Source organism: Dama dama, chromosome 29, assembly GCF_033118175.1.
Source record: "Dama dama isolate Ldn47 chromosome 29, ASM3311817v1, whole genome shotgun sequence".
In the NCBI taxonomy this organism is placed as follows: Eukaryota; Metazoa; Chordata; class Mammalia; order Artiodactyla; family Cervidae; genus Dama; species Dama dama.
This window is the reverse complement of record NC_083709.1, coordinates 31,735,755-31,750,897: the sequence shown is the minus strand read 5'-3', so window position 1 is coordinate 31,750,897 and position 15,143 is coordinate 31,735,755. Positions and strand designations below refer to the sequence as shown.

The window sequence follows — 15,143 nt, the reverse complement described above, 5'->3', positions numbered from 1 at the left end:
CACCAAATTTATTGAATTAACTCAGCCAATACTTGTCAGTGATAATAAGCAAGTAGATATCAATGTATTCAAGTGCAGGGGTATCAGTTCATAAGCGATGACTGCCCTGATGTTATTTATTTATTCTTTATTTAGTTCATGTAATATTTTATCTCATCATATTTATATTTTCATATAAAAGACGTGTATGTTTACATTGTATTAAAATTTAGAAAATATATTTCCCTCTTTCATTAAAATTGTTATTTGCTTTGTTTATTAAATAGTTATCAAGATAAATTTCTTGAGTTTTTAATTTGAAAACAGAAATCCTTATGTTGCCTACATACACCTATCATAAAATAGTATTTGTTCCCTTTATACTGTGGAACAGTTCTATCATTTTCTAGGAAATGTTTGTCAAAAGGTGGAATTCTGAGAATTTTCTGTGGGTGTGGTTGTTAGGACTCTTTTTTCCTTCAGGTAGCCTTGGTTGAGGAACTAAGATCCTATAAGCTGTGGAGGGTGCCAAATAGAAAAAAGAAGAAGGGAAATTATGAAATTGTAGAAAATGGTTAATCTTGATGTCATAGGCATCACTAATTTATACCCACTCATTACCGAATGGTTGATATAAGTATATGAGGGATGCAGTCTCCTCCTCCTGGAAAGCATACGGTTTTCACAGGCCTCTCCTGATTCCTACTACTCTGTCTCCCACCTTCTCCTCAGTCCTGCCTGACTGAGCAGTTTACGCCCTTACATAGTACCTTCACTGCCTCCAACACAGGAGCTCTGTTCTGTTTTGGTTTCTAGCTGCACGGTGTAGTCAGAGTGGAAGCCACAGGAAGAGAGCCCAAGTGAGAGGAGTTCTAGAAATGTCAAAACCTCTGGCTCCCAGCTCTGCTATTTACCCACAGTGTGACCCTGAAACATATCACAAACACTACAGGTCAGTTTCCTCATCTTTAATATGGCGACAATAAGAGTGGTTTTCATATAATTACTGTTTGGATTCAATGACGGCATATATCACAAGAGGCATCAAACGCTCCTGGCAGAAATCATCAGGACTGTGAGGATCACAGAGTGACTGCCCTCAGGGAGGAGACAGGACAGCTGGCCTGAGACAGTGACTGGAAGTTGACACTGGAAAGGTGCTAGGGCCCTGGCAAAGGTGTTTTCTTTTCAGCTTGGGTGCTAGTTCCAAAGTGCTTTCAGTGTGAGAACTTTCCTTTGCTGTATGCTGAAGAGCATTCCAATTTTGGGGTTTCATACTTCTAAAAGCATTCTTATGAGTTCATAAAAAACTCTTTGAGAAAGATGAATTAGTCAAAAATGTTTGATCTCACATAGGTACGATAACAGGGAAAGAATAGAGATTGCGGATCAGTGCAGATAATCAAAGACAATCAGAGACAGCAAAGAAACAGCAGGGGCTGTGAAGTGTATGTTTCTGATCTCCAGTTCTGGGCTGTCCGAGGTTCAATCCTACTTCTCATTTCCATAGAATCCCTTGTCCATACTTGCTGGCAATGTCACCTCCTGGAGCCTCTGTTTTGCTACTGAAGGAACAAAACCCAACAAGTGGTTCAGAAGCCAGTTTTACCTCTTCGCATACTAAAGAAGTGAGAAACATTACTAATGAATGAAGTGCTTGATTTTCGGCAACTTCCAAGGGGCTTAGACCAAGGGCCACCTTCCAGGATTGCTGCTGCTAGTACCCTTGTCCCCAGGGCAAGCCACTTCTGAACCACACTTCCATAGGAGACTCCAACTTTAGGACCTAGGTCTGGTTCAGTCTCCTGTGGGGTCACTGCTCCATTCCCCTGAGTCTTGGTGCATGCAAGACTTTGTCTGGCCCCTGCAAGGAGAGTCTCTCCCACATTCCTGTGGAAGTCCTGGAATCAAATCCTACTGGCCTTCAGAGTCAGATTCCCTGGGGATTCCCCGTCACTTTGCAGGCTTGGAAGCATGCCATGAGCTTCAGAACCTTCACACCAGTGGGAGAACTTTTTTAGTATTACTGTTTTCCGGTTTGTTGGTTTCCCATCTGACAGGTATGGAATTTATTTTTATTGTGCTTGAGCACCTCCTACATCTCATTGTAGTTTCTTCTTTGTGTTTGGACCTGGGGCATCCTTTTCTAGTGGGCTCCAGGGTCCTCCTCTGAATGGTTGTTCATCAGCTACTTGCGAATTCGTTGCTCTTGCGTGAGGAGATATGTGCATGTCCTTCTACTCTGCCATCTTGAACCAGAAGCTAAACCAAAACTTTGATATTTGACCATTTGCAATATGCTGAACTATCTCATGCACAACCACCATATCTTTTATTCACCACCATGGAAATACGTGTGGCTGAATTTTGAACAGGAGGTTCATTACTGGAAATACATATGTTGTCTGTCTTGAAATAGTACGAATTTCTTTGTTTTTTCCTTATGTCCTTTTTAAAAATTAATTAATTAATTAATTTTACTTTACAGCATTGTATTGGTTTTGCCACACATTGACTTGAATCTGCCATGAGTGTACATGTGTTCCCCATCCTGAACTGCCCTCCCACCTACCTCCCTATCCCATCCCTCTGGGTCATCCCAGTGCACCAGCCCCAAGCATCCTGTCTCATGCATCAAACCTGGACTGGTAATTCATTTCACATATGATAATTTACATGTTTCAGTGCCATTTTTCCATATCATGCCACCCTCTCCCTTTCCCACAGAGTCTAAAAGACCATTCAATAAATCTGTGTTTCTTTTGCTGTCTCACATAAAGGGTTATTGTTACCATCTTCCTAAATTCCATATATATGCTTTAGTATACTGTACTGTGTTTTTTATTCTGGCTTACTTCACTCTGTATAATAGGCTCCAGTTTTATCCACTTCATTAGAACTGATTCAAATTTATTCTTTTTAATGGCTGAGTAATATTCCATTGCGTATATGTACCACAGCTTTCTTATCCATTCATCTGTTGATGGGCATCTAGGTTGCTTCCATGTCCTGGCTATTATGAACAGTGCTGCGATGAACATTGGGGTACACGTGTCTCTTTCAGTTCTGGTTTCCTCAGTGTGTATGCCCAGCAGTGGGATTGCTGGGTCATATGGCAGTTCTATTTCCAGTTTTTGAAGGAATCTCCACACTGTTCTCCATAGTGGCTGCACTAGTTTGCATTCTCACCAACAATGTAAGAGTGTTCCCTTTTCTCCACACCCTCTCCAGCATTTATTGCTTGTAGACTTTTGGATAGCATCCATTCTAACTGGCATGTAATGGTACCTCATTGTGGTTTTGATTTGCATTTCTCTGATAATGAGTGATGTTGAGCATCTTTTCATGTGTTTGTTAGCTATCTGTATGTCTTCCTTGGAGAAATGTCTGTTTAATTGTTTGGCCCACTTTTTGATTGGGTCTTTCATTTCTCTGGAATTGAGGTGCAGGAGTTGCGTGTTTCTTTTTGAGATTAATTCTTTGTCAGTTGCTCTATTTGCTATTATTATCTCTCACTCTGAAGGCTGTCTTTTCACCTTGCTTATAGTTTCCTTTGTTGTGCAGAAACTTTTAATTTTAATAAGGTCCCATTTGTTTATTTTTGCTTTTATTTCCAATATTCTGGGAGGTGGGTCATAGAGGATCCTGCTGTGGTTTATGCTGGAGAGTGTTTTGCCTATGTTTTCCTCTAGGAGTTTCATAGTGTCTGGTCTTACACTTAGATCTCTAATCCATTTTTAGTTTATTTTTGTGTATGGTGTTAGTGTTCTAGTTTCATTCTTTTACAAGTGGTTGACCAGATTTCCTAGCACCACTTGTTAAAGAGATTGTCTTCTCTCCATTGTCTATTCTTGCCTCCTTTGTCAAACATAAGTTGTCCATAGGTGTGCGGACTTATCTCTGGACTTTCTATTTTGTTCCATTGATCTATATTTCTGTCTTTGTGCCAGTACCACACTGTCTTGCTGACTGTGGTTTTGTAGTAGAGACTGAAGTCAGGCAGGTTGATTCCTCCAGTTCCATTCTTCTTTCTCAAGATTGCTTTGGCTCTTCGAGGGTTTTTGTATTTCCATACAAATTGTGAAATTATTTGTTCTAGTTCTCTGAAAAATACCATTGGTAGCTTGATAGGGATTGCATTGAATCTATAGATTGCTGTAGGTGGTATATTCATTTTCACTATATTGCTTCTTCCAATTGATGAACATGGTATATTTCTCCATCTATTTGTGTCCTCTTTGATTTCTATCATCAGTGGTTTATAGTTTTCTATATATAGGTCTTTTGTTTCTTTAGGTAGATTTATTCCTAAGTATTTTATTCTTTCTGTTGCAAAGGTGAATGAAATTGTATCCTTAATTTGTCTTTCTGTTTTCTCATTGTTAGTGTATAGGAATGCAAGGGATTTCTGTGTGTTAATTTTATATCCTGCAACTTTACTGTATTCTTTGATTAGCTCTAGTAATTTTCTGGTGGAGTCTTTAGGGTTTTCATTGTAGAGGATCATGTCATCTGCAAACAGTGAGAGTTTTACTTCTTCTTTTCCAATATGGATTCCTTTTGTTTCTTTTTCTGCTCTGATTGCTGTGGCCAAAGCTTCCAAAACTATATTGAATCATAGTGGTGAGAGTGCGCACCCTTCTCCTGTTCCTGACTTTAGGGGAAATGCTTTCAATTTTTCACCATTGAGGATAATGTTTGCTGAGGGTTTCTCATATATAGCTTTTATTATGTTGAGGTATGTTCCTTCTATTCCTGCTTTCTGGAGGGTTTTTATCATAAATGGATGTTGAATTTTCTCAAAGGCTTTCTCTGCATCTATTGAGATAATCATATGGTTTTTAATATTTCAATTTGTTAATGTGGTGTATTACATTGATTGATTTGCAGATATTGAAGACTGCTTGCATCTCTGGGATAAAGCCCACTTGGTCATGATGTATGATCTCTTTAATATGTTGTTGGATTCTGTTTGCTAGAATATTTTTTAGCATTTTGCACATCTGTTCTTCGGTGATATTGGCCTATAGTTTTCTTTTTTTGTGACATCTTTGTCAGGTTTTGGTATTAAGGTGATGGTGGCCTCATAGAAAGAGTTGGGAAGTTTACCTTCCTCTGCAATTTTCTGGAAGAGTTTGAGTAGGATAGGTGTTAGTTCTTCTCTAAATATTTGGTTGAATTCAGCTGTGAAGCCGTCTAGTCCTGGGCTTTGGTTTGTTGAAAGATTTCTGATTACAGTTTCAATTTTCGTGCTTGTGATGGGTCTGTTGAGATCTTCTATTTCTTCCTTGTTCAATTTTTGAAAGTTGTACTTTTCTAAGAATTTGTTCGTTTCTTCCAAGTTGTCCCTTTTATTAACATACAGTTGCTGATAACAATCTCTTAGGATCCTTTCTACTTCTGTGTTATCTCTTGTGATCTCTCCATTTTCATTTCTAATTTTGTTGATTTGATTTTTCTCCCTTTGTTTGTTGATGAGTTTGACTAATGGTTTGTCAATTTTATTTACCTTCTCAAAGAACCAGCTTTTGGTTTTATTGATTTTTGCTATGGTCTCTTTTGCTTCTTTTGCATTTTTTTCTGCCCTAACTTTTAAGATTTTTTCCCTTCTACTAACCCTGGGGTTTGTAATTTTCTTCCTTTTCAAGTTGCTTTAGGTGTAGAGTTAGGTTATTTATTTGACTTTTGTCTTGTTTCTAGAGGTAAGCCTGTTTTGCTTTGAACCTTCCCCTTAGCACTGCTTTTACAGTGTCCCATAGGTTTTGGGTTGTTGTGTTTTCATTTTCATTCATTTCTATGCATATTTTGATTTCTTTTTTGATTTCTTCTGTGATTTCTTGGTTGTTGAGCAGCGTGTTGTGCAGCCTCCATATGTTGGCATTTTTAATAGTTTTTCTCCTGTAATTGACATCTAATCTTGCTGCATTGTGGTCAGAAAAGATGCTTGTAGTAATTTCAATTTTTTTGAATTTACCAAGGCTAGATTTATGGCCCAGGATGTGATCTATCCTGGAGAAGGTTGCCTGTGAGCTTGAGAAAAAGGTGAAATTCATTATTTTGGGGTGAAATGTCCTATAGATATCAATTAGGCCTAACTGGCCTATTGTATCATTTAAAGTTTGTGTTTCCTCATTAATTTTCTGTTTAGTTGATCTATCCGTAGTTGTGAGTGGAGTATTAAAGTCTCCCACTATTATTGTGTTATTGTTAATTTCCCCTTTCATATTTGTTAGCATTTGTCTTACATACTGTGGTGCTCCTATGTTGGGTGCATATATATTTATGATTGTTATATCTTCTTCTTGGATTGACTTTGATCATTATGTCATGTCTATCTTTGTCTCTTTTCAGAGCCTTTGTTTTAAAGTCTATTTTATCTGATGTGAGTATTGGTACTCCTGCTCTCTTTTGGACTCTGTTTGCATGGAATATCTTTTTCCAGCCCTTCACTTTCAGTCTGCATGTGTCCCTTGTTTCAAGGTGGGTCTCTTTTAGACAGCATATATAGGGGTCTTGTTTTTGTATCCATTCAGCCAGTCTTTGTCTTTTGGTTGGGGCATTCAACCCATTTACATTTAAGGTAATTATTGATAAGTATGACCCCATTGCCATTTACTTTATTGATTTGGGTTCAAGTTTCTACAACTTTTCTGTGTTTCCTGTCTAGAGAAGATCCTTTAGCATTTGTTGGAGAGCTGGTTTGGTGGTGCTGAATTCCCTCAGGTTTTGCTTGTCTGTAAAGCTTTTGATTTCTCCTTCATATTTGAATGAGATCCTTGCTCGGTACAGTAATCTGGACTGTATGTTATTTTCTTTCATCACTTTAAGTACGTCCTGTCTTTCCCTTCTGGCCTGAAGAGTTTCTATTGAAAGATCAGCTGTTATCCTTATGGGAATCCCCTTGTGTGTTATTTGTTGTTTTTCCCTTGCTGCTTTTAATATTTGTTGTTTGTGTTTGATCTTTGTTAATTTGATTAATATCTGTCCTGGAGTGTTTCGCCTTGGGTTTATCCTGTGTGGGGCTCTCTGGGTTTCTTGGACTTGGGTGATTATTTCCTTCCCCATTTTAGGGGAGTTTTCAACTATTATCTCCTCAAGTATTTTCTCATGGTCTTTCTTTTTATCTTCTTCTTCTGGGACTCCTATGATTCAAATGTTGGGGCACTACACATTTTCCCAGTGGTCTCTGAGGTTGTTCTCATTTCTTTGAATTCTTTTTTCTTTTTTCCTCTCTGTTTCATTTATTTCTAGCATTCTATCTTCTACCTCACTTATTCTATCTTCTGCCTCCTTTATTCTACTCTTGGTTCCCTCCAGAGTGCTTTTGATCTCATTTATTGCATTATTCATTATATATCGACTCTTTTTTGTTTCTTCTAGGTATTTGCTAAACCTTTCTTGCATCTTTGATCCTTCTCTGCAGGCTATTGATCTGTAACTCCAATTTGCTTACAAGATTTTGGGTCATTTTCACTATCATTATTTGGAATTTTTTATCAGGTTGATTCCCTATCTCTCCCTCTTTTGTTTGGTTTGGTGGGCATATAACCTTTTCTTTACCTGCTGGGTATTTCTCTGCCTTTTCATCTTGTTTATATTGCTGTGTTTGGGGTGGCCTTTCTGTATTCTGGCAGTTGGTGGTTCCTGTTTATTGTGGAGCTTCCTCGCTGTGGGTGGGGTTGGACGGGTCGCTTGTCAAGGTTTTCTGGTTAGGGAAGCTTGTGTTGGTGTTCCAGTGGGTGGAGCTGGGTTTCTTCTCTCTGGAGTGCAATGAAGTGTCCAGTAATAAGTTTTGAGATGTCAGTGGGCTTGGTGTGACTTTGGTCAGCCTCCTGTGTTGCCGGAGAATTTGCATAGTATGTCTTGCTCTGGAACTTGTTGGCCCTTGGGTGGTGCTAGGTTTCAGTGTAGGTATGGAGGCATTTGATGAGCTCCTATCATTTAATGCTCCCTGGATTCAGGAGTTCTCTGGTGTTCTCAGGATTTGGACTTAAGCCTGCCTCTGGACATTAACCTGCCTCTGGTTTTCAGTCTTATTCTTACAATAGCCTCAAGACTTCTCCATCTATACAGCACTGATGACAAAATATCTAGGTTAATGATGAAAAGTTTCTCTGCAGTGAGGGACACCCGGAGAGGCACACAGAGTTACATGGAGGAGAGAAGAGGGAAGAGGGAGTTAAAGGTGACCAGGAGGATCAGAGGGTGTATCAAAAGGGGAAAGAGCAAGGTAGCGAGTAATCACTTCCCTATGTGCTCTCCACAGTCTGGACCCCTCAGATATGTTCACGGGGTTACACAGAGAGGAGAAGAGGGAGGAAGGAGACAGCGGTGGCCAGGAGGGTATAAGGGGGTGTAAGGGGGAATCAAAAGGAGGGGGACAGATCCAGCCAGTAATCAGTTCCCTAAGTGTTCTCCATAGCCTGGAACACACAAAGAGATTCACCGAGTTGGGTAGAGAAGAAAAGGAGGTGGGGGGAGATAGAGGCGACCTGGTGAAGAAAAAGGAGAGTCCAAAGGTATAGAGAGCAATCAGGCTAGTGATGCGGCTCCCAAGTAATAATGGCTACTGACATTTGGGTTCTTAAAGGTACAAAGTTGATAACAAATACCAAAAAGCAAAGATTAAAAATCTTGAGTAGAGTTTAGATTCCCAAAAATACAATATTAAAAAAAAATGAAAACAAACAAAAATTAGTCACAGAGATTATAATATGTGAAGTTTTTATTACAATTATAATGTTATATGAAAATATTAATATATCAATATAAATATATTCATATAAAATATAATTATAAAAATATAATTATAATATATGAAGTTTGCTTTATAAATAAGATCTTTTTTTTGCAAGGTAATAGTAGGTTATAAAAAATGAAAATTAAAGGAGTAATGGGGACTTAAAAAAATAAAGTAAAAAAATTTTTAATGTTTTTTAAATTTAAAAAATGATAGTAGTAAAGGTATATCTAAGACTTTCTCTGGAGCTGTTGTGGACAGTGTGGGGTCAGTTCATCTTCAGATAGTTCCTTGGTCTGGCTTGTACTTCTCAAGGTCTATAGGCCCCTTCCTATGTAGTCGGTGCTAGCTACAGGGTTTTAATCTATTTCACCTGTCACTTCCACAGCGGTTCCCTCTGTTTATTTAGCTTCTGTTTGCTGGTCTCTTCAGTGTCTAATTTCCGCCCTGACACAAGGGGCGGGTGGTGGTCACTTTTTTTAGGCTCACTTGTTCAGTCGTGCTTTGGGGAGGGAGGAACACTGCGAACAAATCTCACTGGCGTGTGCTCACAGTGTCTCAGCCACACTGGTTTGCCCCCGCTCACGGCGTGTGTGCTTTCCCCGTCCACACTGCTCAGACTCTCGGTTGCTCTGCTGGGAACTGTCTGAGGCGGGCCCTGGTTTACATGCACTTCCCAGGTCTAAGCCGCTCAGGTCCAGGTTCTCGGGTACTCCACAAAGGCGCAGACTTGGTTGGGCCAGTGTTTTGCGCCCTCCCCAGGGCCGAGCCGCTCAGGTGACCAGGTGCTAGGCACGCGTATTCACCCCCAGGTGGAGGCTGTGGCTTACCCCCTCCCCGCTTCCAGCCGCTTGGTTTTATGGCCTTCTTACGTGTGCCCCGTGTCTATTCTAGGGAGCTGGTCTCTGCCTGTGACCCTCCCGGCGGATGTCGACCGTCCAGAACCCCAAGAAGTCTTGGTTAGCAGAGAAGTCTTCTTGCAGTTCGGTGGATGCCTCTCTGGGGCCAATTGCCCCCTTCCTGCTCTGGCTGCCCTCCTCTGCCCGACTCTGGTGGGGAATGGGCCGGTCCGCAGCCAGCTGGCTCTGCTCAGTCCTCTGTCCTCTGAGCCTGCCTGGCTGTGTCTTAGGTTGGGGCTTTTCGCGGGGCTCGCGGGATAATTATCCCACAGTCTGGGTTGCTATCTCAACCTAGTTCCCTCAGATTGCCCTCAGGGTATTCAGGCCCAGCCCTTACCCTAAGCAATGCACCTGCTCCTCCCTGTCCCTCCCCTGCTTGCAAGTGGGGGATGCCAGTGTCTGGGCTGCTGCTGCACTGGGAGTTGCTGTTAGGCACTTAATCTGTGGGATTTCACTATGTATTTATTTTTCCTTCCAGTTATTTTGCCCTCTGAGATTCCAAGGCTTGCCACAGACCCGCCAGAGAGAGTGTTTCCTGCTGTCTGGAAAATTCTCTTTTTTAAGACCCCCTTCCCTGGACGGATCTCCATCCCTATCTCTTTTGTCTCTCTTTTTATCTTTTATATTTTGTCCTATCTCCTCTCAAAGACAATGGGCTGCCTTTTTGGGTGTCTGATGTACTCTGCCAGCATTCAGAAGTTGTTCTGTGGAATTTGCTCGGTGTTCAAATGTTCTTTCCACGAATTTGTGGGGGAGAAAGTGGTCTCCCCTTCCTATTCTTCCACCATCTTCCAAAGCATTCTAGTAAGATTTTCTAAGAAAGATTTTGAAAATCAATATGTCAACATGTTGTACAGAAAAGATTTTTATTGAAGTATATCCAAGTTCCTGCAGTAACAAGCCAGGATTCATTCATCAAAATTGATCAACAAAGATCCCACCAATTGCTACATTTCATTCACCATATGTCAACTTTTATTATTTTAAGAATTTCCCATAATCTGTACTTTTCAAGATCAAAGCCTTTCTTTACATTTTAAACTCCCCTCCCCCACACACATCCTCCATCAGGACCTTCTAACTGACAGTCCCTTAAATGGGGAGGAACTGACTCCCCAGAGCAGGAGCAAGGCTCCATTTCTTATCACCCCCCCCCCCCCCCGCATCCTGCACAACGGTAGGATACTGCTGGTCCTCAGGGGTGTCAATAAAAGTGTAAGTGTAATAATGATAATAATCATAATGATAAGCTTAAAATAGTTTTACCAGTTAAACTGTTTGAAAACGCCAATCTTGCTACATTTTTTGTTTTTATTTTTGTGGGTTACTCTTGTCTTCTCAGGTGACCAGTATATTTCTTATCTGGGCATCGCTTTCCTTGTCCCACAATTCCCTGCATCATTTAGTCCAGTCGATTCTTCTATCCAATGCTACTGTTTTCTCAGCTTTAAAATAAGGACTTGGCAGTGGATATATGTGTACTTATAGCTATTTTATGTTGTTGTACAGCAGAAACCAACACAACAATGTAAAGCAATTATTCTCCAAATAAAATCAAAATAGGGGTAATGAGACTACTGTACTCCATTCAATATACCATCTCATGTTATGTACTCTATATGATGTTAATATACCAACCTGCAAAATTATCTTAAATGAGTACATTATACAAAGCATCATGGACACATTAAAGAGCTGTGAGCGTTATTACTGTGACAGGTGTATACAACGGTTTCACCATTATTTCATGTCTACCCTAAAGATGACTATGCCTTATCTGTGCCTTGCTCAACTCTAATCTTTAATGCAAAAATTCTACCTGTGCAAATTAGAATAGGTAAATCTTTTCTAGCATTCCAAAGCATATCTACACATTTAAAAATTTTACTAGCAAATAAAATAATCCCATGACTGTACCAAGCACACCGAGACGTTTAGTGGGCATCAGGTCACCATGCAGTCAGGGCACTAGGCATACGAGATGCTTCTTTGGTAGGAAATGGTGTATTAAGTGAAAATCTACATTATGCCAAAATAAAAAATATCTTGACCTAAGACCTAGCACAGACAAATAAATACATGAAATAAATACATTTCAAATTCTTAAAAACCCGAAGAAACCCAACCCGTCAATGGGATCATATCACAAGGTGGGATATTAGGGAGATTAGGGTTAGCAATCAATAAATAAAATTCAGTTATCATTTTTCATATCATAATTCTTGTTACCCAGATTAAGATCAGGATCTTTTGGAATCGTTTCATTCCCTTTCATTCTAATTTTTTTCAATGCAAATTCTCATTGCCCAGGTGGATTTTCACAGATGCACAGCAAGGCTGGTCTCCTTGACCCTGTGAGAGAGGGTTAGTGTTCGAGCAACTGGGGTTCTGATTGCCCATCTCCCATGAACTGGTGCGTGTGACTTCTTCCTTCGTCCCTTACACTGACCACATATGGATTAAAGGAAAGAAAACTCAGGTGGCTGGTCTTACAAAGCTGAGGGCAGTCCACAGACTCAGGACTTGTCCTTCCTTGAGCTTTTATCAGAAGCAGCCATGTCTCAGCCTTTCTGTTGTTCATATTGACCTGATCCTTCCCTTCTGCCACAGCCTAGGCCCCAGCTATGCTGCCCTGAAGTTGGCTAACCGAGACACATCACTGTGTCAGGGAAAGCAACTTCATTTCTTTCATATTCATGACATTGAGACTTACCCTTGTTTTCTAGTTGCCCACAGAACAACTATGGAATTTTACTTTCTAGCATAACTGCAAAGAGAAACAAAAAAATCTAACCTCTTGAAAGTGATGCAGCCCCTCGGCTTTCTATACTTCCCTTTCTTATTCTCACCTGATCATGAATTACAGCCAGAGAAGGAGCAGTGAAACAAATCTTGTCCAATACGTCACTAAGTGTATATAAAACGTTTCAATGAAAAACCACACTCAAGGAAAGAAGGCTATTTCTCCTGATCTCATAGACTGGGTCTCACTGCCCTACATTCTCAGAGGAAACAGAAAAAGAGGAACAGAGATGCCAGTTGGAAACAACTGCCTGAGTAAACGACTGAAACTCACTAGATTCTGTGACATAAGCTTCCATCAAGAGACAACACCATCACTGAATCTCCTTCATCCAGCTCAGAAACACTGAGCAGAACAAGTGTTGAAGTGTTTAAGTAAAGAGTTGAAAAATAAAAACTATACTTGGCAAAGTAAATATAATTTATCTACTAAAAGCAAAATGATTGCAGTTGGAAATTGTCTTCACCAACTTACACACACTTTTGCTCTCAGCATCTGAGCACTGCTGATATTTTGGACACCTGCGAAATGGGTCAGGAGAAGAGGAGGTCACCACCAAGACTAGGGTCCTTCACAGAAACACTCCAGGGGAGAAGATGGGGTTTAGGAAGAGAATTTATTTTCCCAACAAATAAATAATCCCTCCACAGAAAGGGGATGTTGAGGCCACATATGTGGTGAGCCTGCCCTCATGGAGGGAGTCCAGCAGGTGAGGAAGGGACTCACTCACTCCAGAGGACAGGCTGTGGCTCCATGTGATCTCTCCCTTGTGAGTGGGGTGCTGATGGGAAACTACAATTATCCTGGAATTAGAGTCTCCTCACTCATGATCCCTGAGACGAACTAGGATTCTGGTGGGTGTATTGGCCCTGTCTGTGGAGGACCACAGGTGTCCAATAAGAAAATGGTGGAAAGAAAGGGTGATGTCTATAATAGACTGCCCTCGTGGTTCCCTGAAGGGCAGGGATCTGCAGGAATGTGTTCCAGAAGGAAGAGAAAAGTGGGAGGATTTCAAGGACTGATAATAATCAGCTTCTTCTCTAAGTCAAACACTAAGGAAAACTCATCCTTTGTTTCCAAGAGCTTAACTGCCAGAGTGATCTGGTAAATTCCTTACAAATAGGGAAACAAACAAATAGGGCTGACAGAGCCTGGCTTCCTATGGAAACTAAGAGAGAAAAATGGAGCCTTAAGAGCAAGCCAACAATGTGTTCATGGATGAGAGGACAGCAACACTTATGAATGAGAGATAAAGGGCAATAACCTGTGTAATTACACATGTCCATCAATACAGACTTAAGACAAAGACCTTTCCGATTTGATTGAGTAATAAATATTCATTTGGATGGGCACTTCTGAAGTCACTAGGAAAAGGCAAAATTAACAGCCTAGAAGGAAGAAATTTACTTTGACTGTATTGAAAATACAAAACAGAAAACCAAAAACGGAAGTAAAAGTGTATAGAAATATTAGAAAATGAAAACTACTGTGTTCCCTATTTAATGGCCTTGCTTAGAAAGCATGGCATCAGAGAACCTACCTCAAGGTTCAGCAGACGCTGTCTCCGCCAGCCCAGCAGCAGCCTCATCTTCCCCATGGCCCTCGTGCTCTCTCTACTGATGGCCCTGGTGCTGGTCAGCTATGGCCCTGGAGGGTCCCTGGGCTGTGACCTGTCTCTGAACCACGTGCTGGCTGCCACTGAGAAGACCCTCACTCTCTTGCACCAAATGAGGAGGCCCTCCCCTCGCTTCGGTCTGCAGGACAGAAAAGACTTTGCTTTTCCCCAGTAGATGGTGGAGGGCAGCCAGCTGCAGGAGGCCCAGGCCATCTCTGTGGTCCACAAGATGCTCCAGCAGAGCTTCAACCTCTTCGACACTGCCTTCTCTGCTGCCTGGGACACCACCCTCCTGAAGCAGCTCCACACTGGACTGCTTGAGCAGCTGGCTGACCTGGATGACTGTTGGCAGCAGGTGATGGGAGAGGAAGACTCTGCCCTGGGAAGGACGGACCCCACACAGCCCGTGACATTGTACTTCCAGGGAATCCATGTCTACCTGAATGAGAAGGAATACAGCGACTGTGCCTGGGAAATCGTCAGAATGGATATAAGGAGAGCCTTCTCTCTCTTCATCAACCAGCTTGCAAGATAGGATAAGAATGTAAGATGGAGACCTGAACTCACCTTGAAATGACTCTCACTGACTAACATGCCACGTCACCCTTGTATACTCACCTGGGGTCATTTCAGAAGACTCTGAATTCTGCTTCAGCCACCAAATTTATTGAATTAACTCAGCCAATACTTGTCAGCGGTAATAAGCAAGTAGATATCAAAGTATTCAAGTGCAGGGTATCAATTCATAAGTGATGACTGCCCTGATGTTATTTATTTATTCTTTATTTAGTTCAAGTAATATTTTATCTCATCATATTTATATTTTCATATAAAAGATGTGTATGTTTACATCGTATTAAAATTTAAAACATATATTTCCCCCTTTCATTAAAATTGTTATTTGCTTTTTTATTAAATAGTTATCAAGATAAATTTCTTGAGTTTTCAATTTGAAAACCTAAATCCTTATGTTGTCTACATACACCTATCAGAAAATAATATTTGTTCACTTTATACGGTGGAACAGTTGTAACATTTTCTAGGAAATGTTTGTCAAAAGGTGGAATTCTGAGAATTTTCTGTGGGTGTGGTTGTTAGGACTCTTTT

The 15,143-nt window shown here is 40.7% G+C and overlaps 1 protein-coding gene across 1 annotated transcript; it reads left to right on the top strand.

Moving 5' to 3' along the window:
* Positions 1-14,211: 14,211 nt before the first annotated feature.
* Positions 14,212-14,571, top strand: LOC133048736 (interferon omega-1-like). The gene has a single exon (XM_061132512.1). It carries the CDS (start codon positions 14,212-14,214, stop codon positions 14,569-14,571), a length of 360 nt encoding a protein of 119 aa, XP_060988495.1.
* Positions 14,572-15,143: the final 572 nt, after the last annotated feature.

Bases quoted from the DNA above. Each gene is read 5' to 3' on its own strand.
- LOC133048736 (XM_061132512.1), top strand. From the start codon at position 14,212: ATGGTGGAGGGCAGCCAGCTGCAGGAGGCCCAGGCCATCTCTGTGGTC.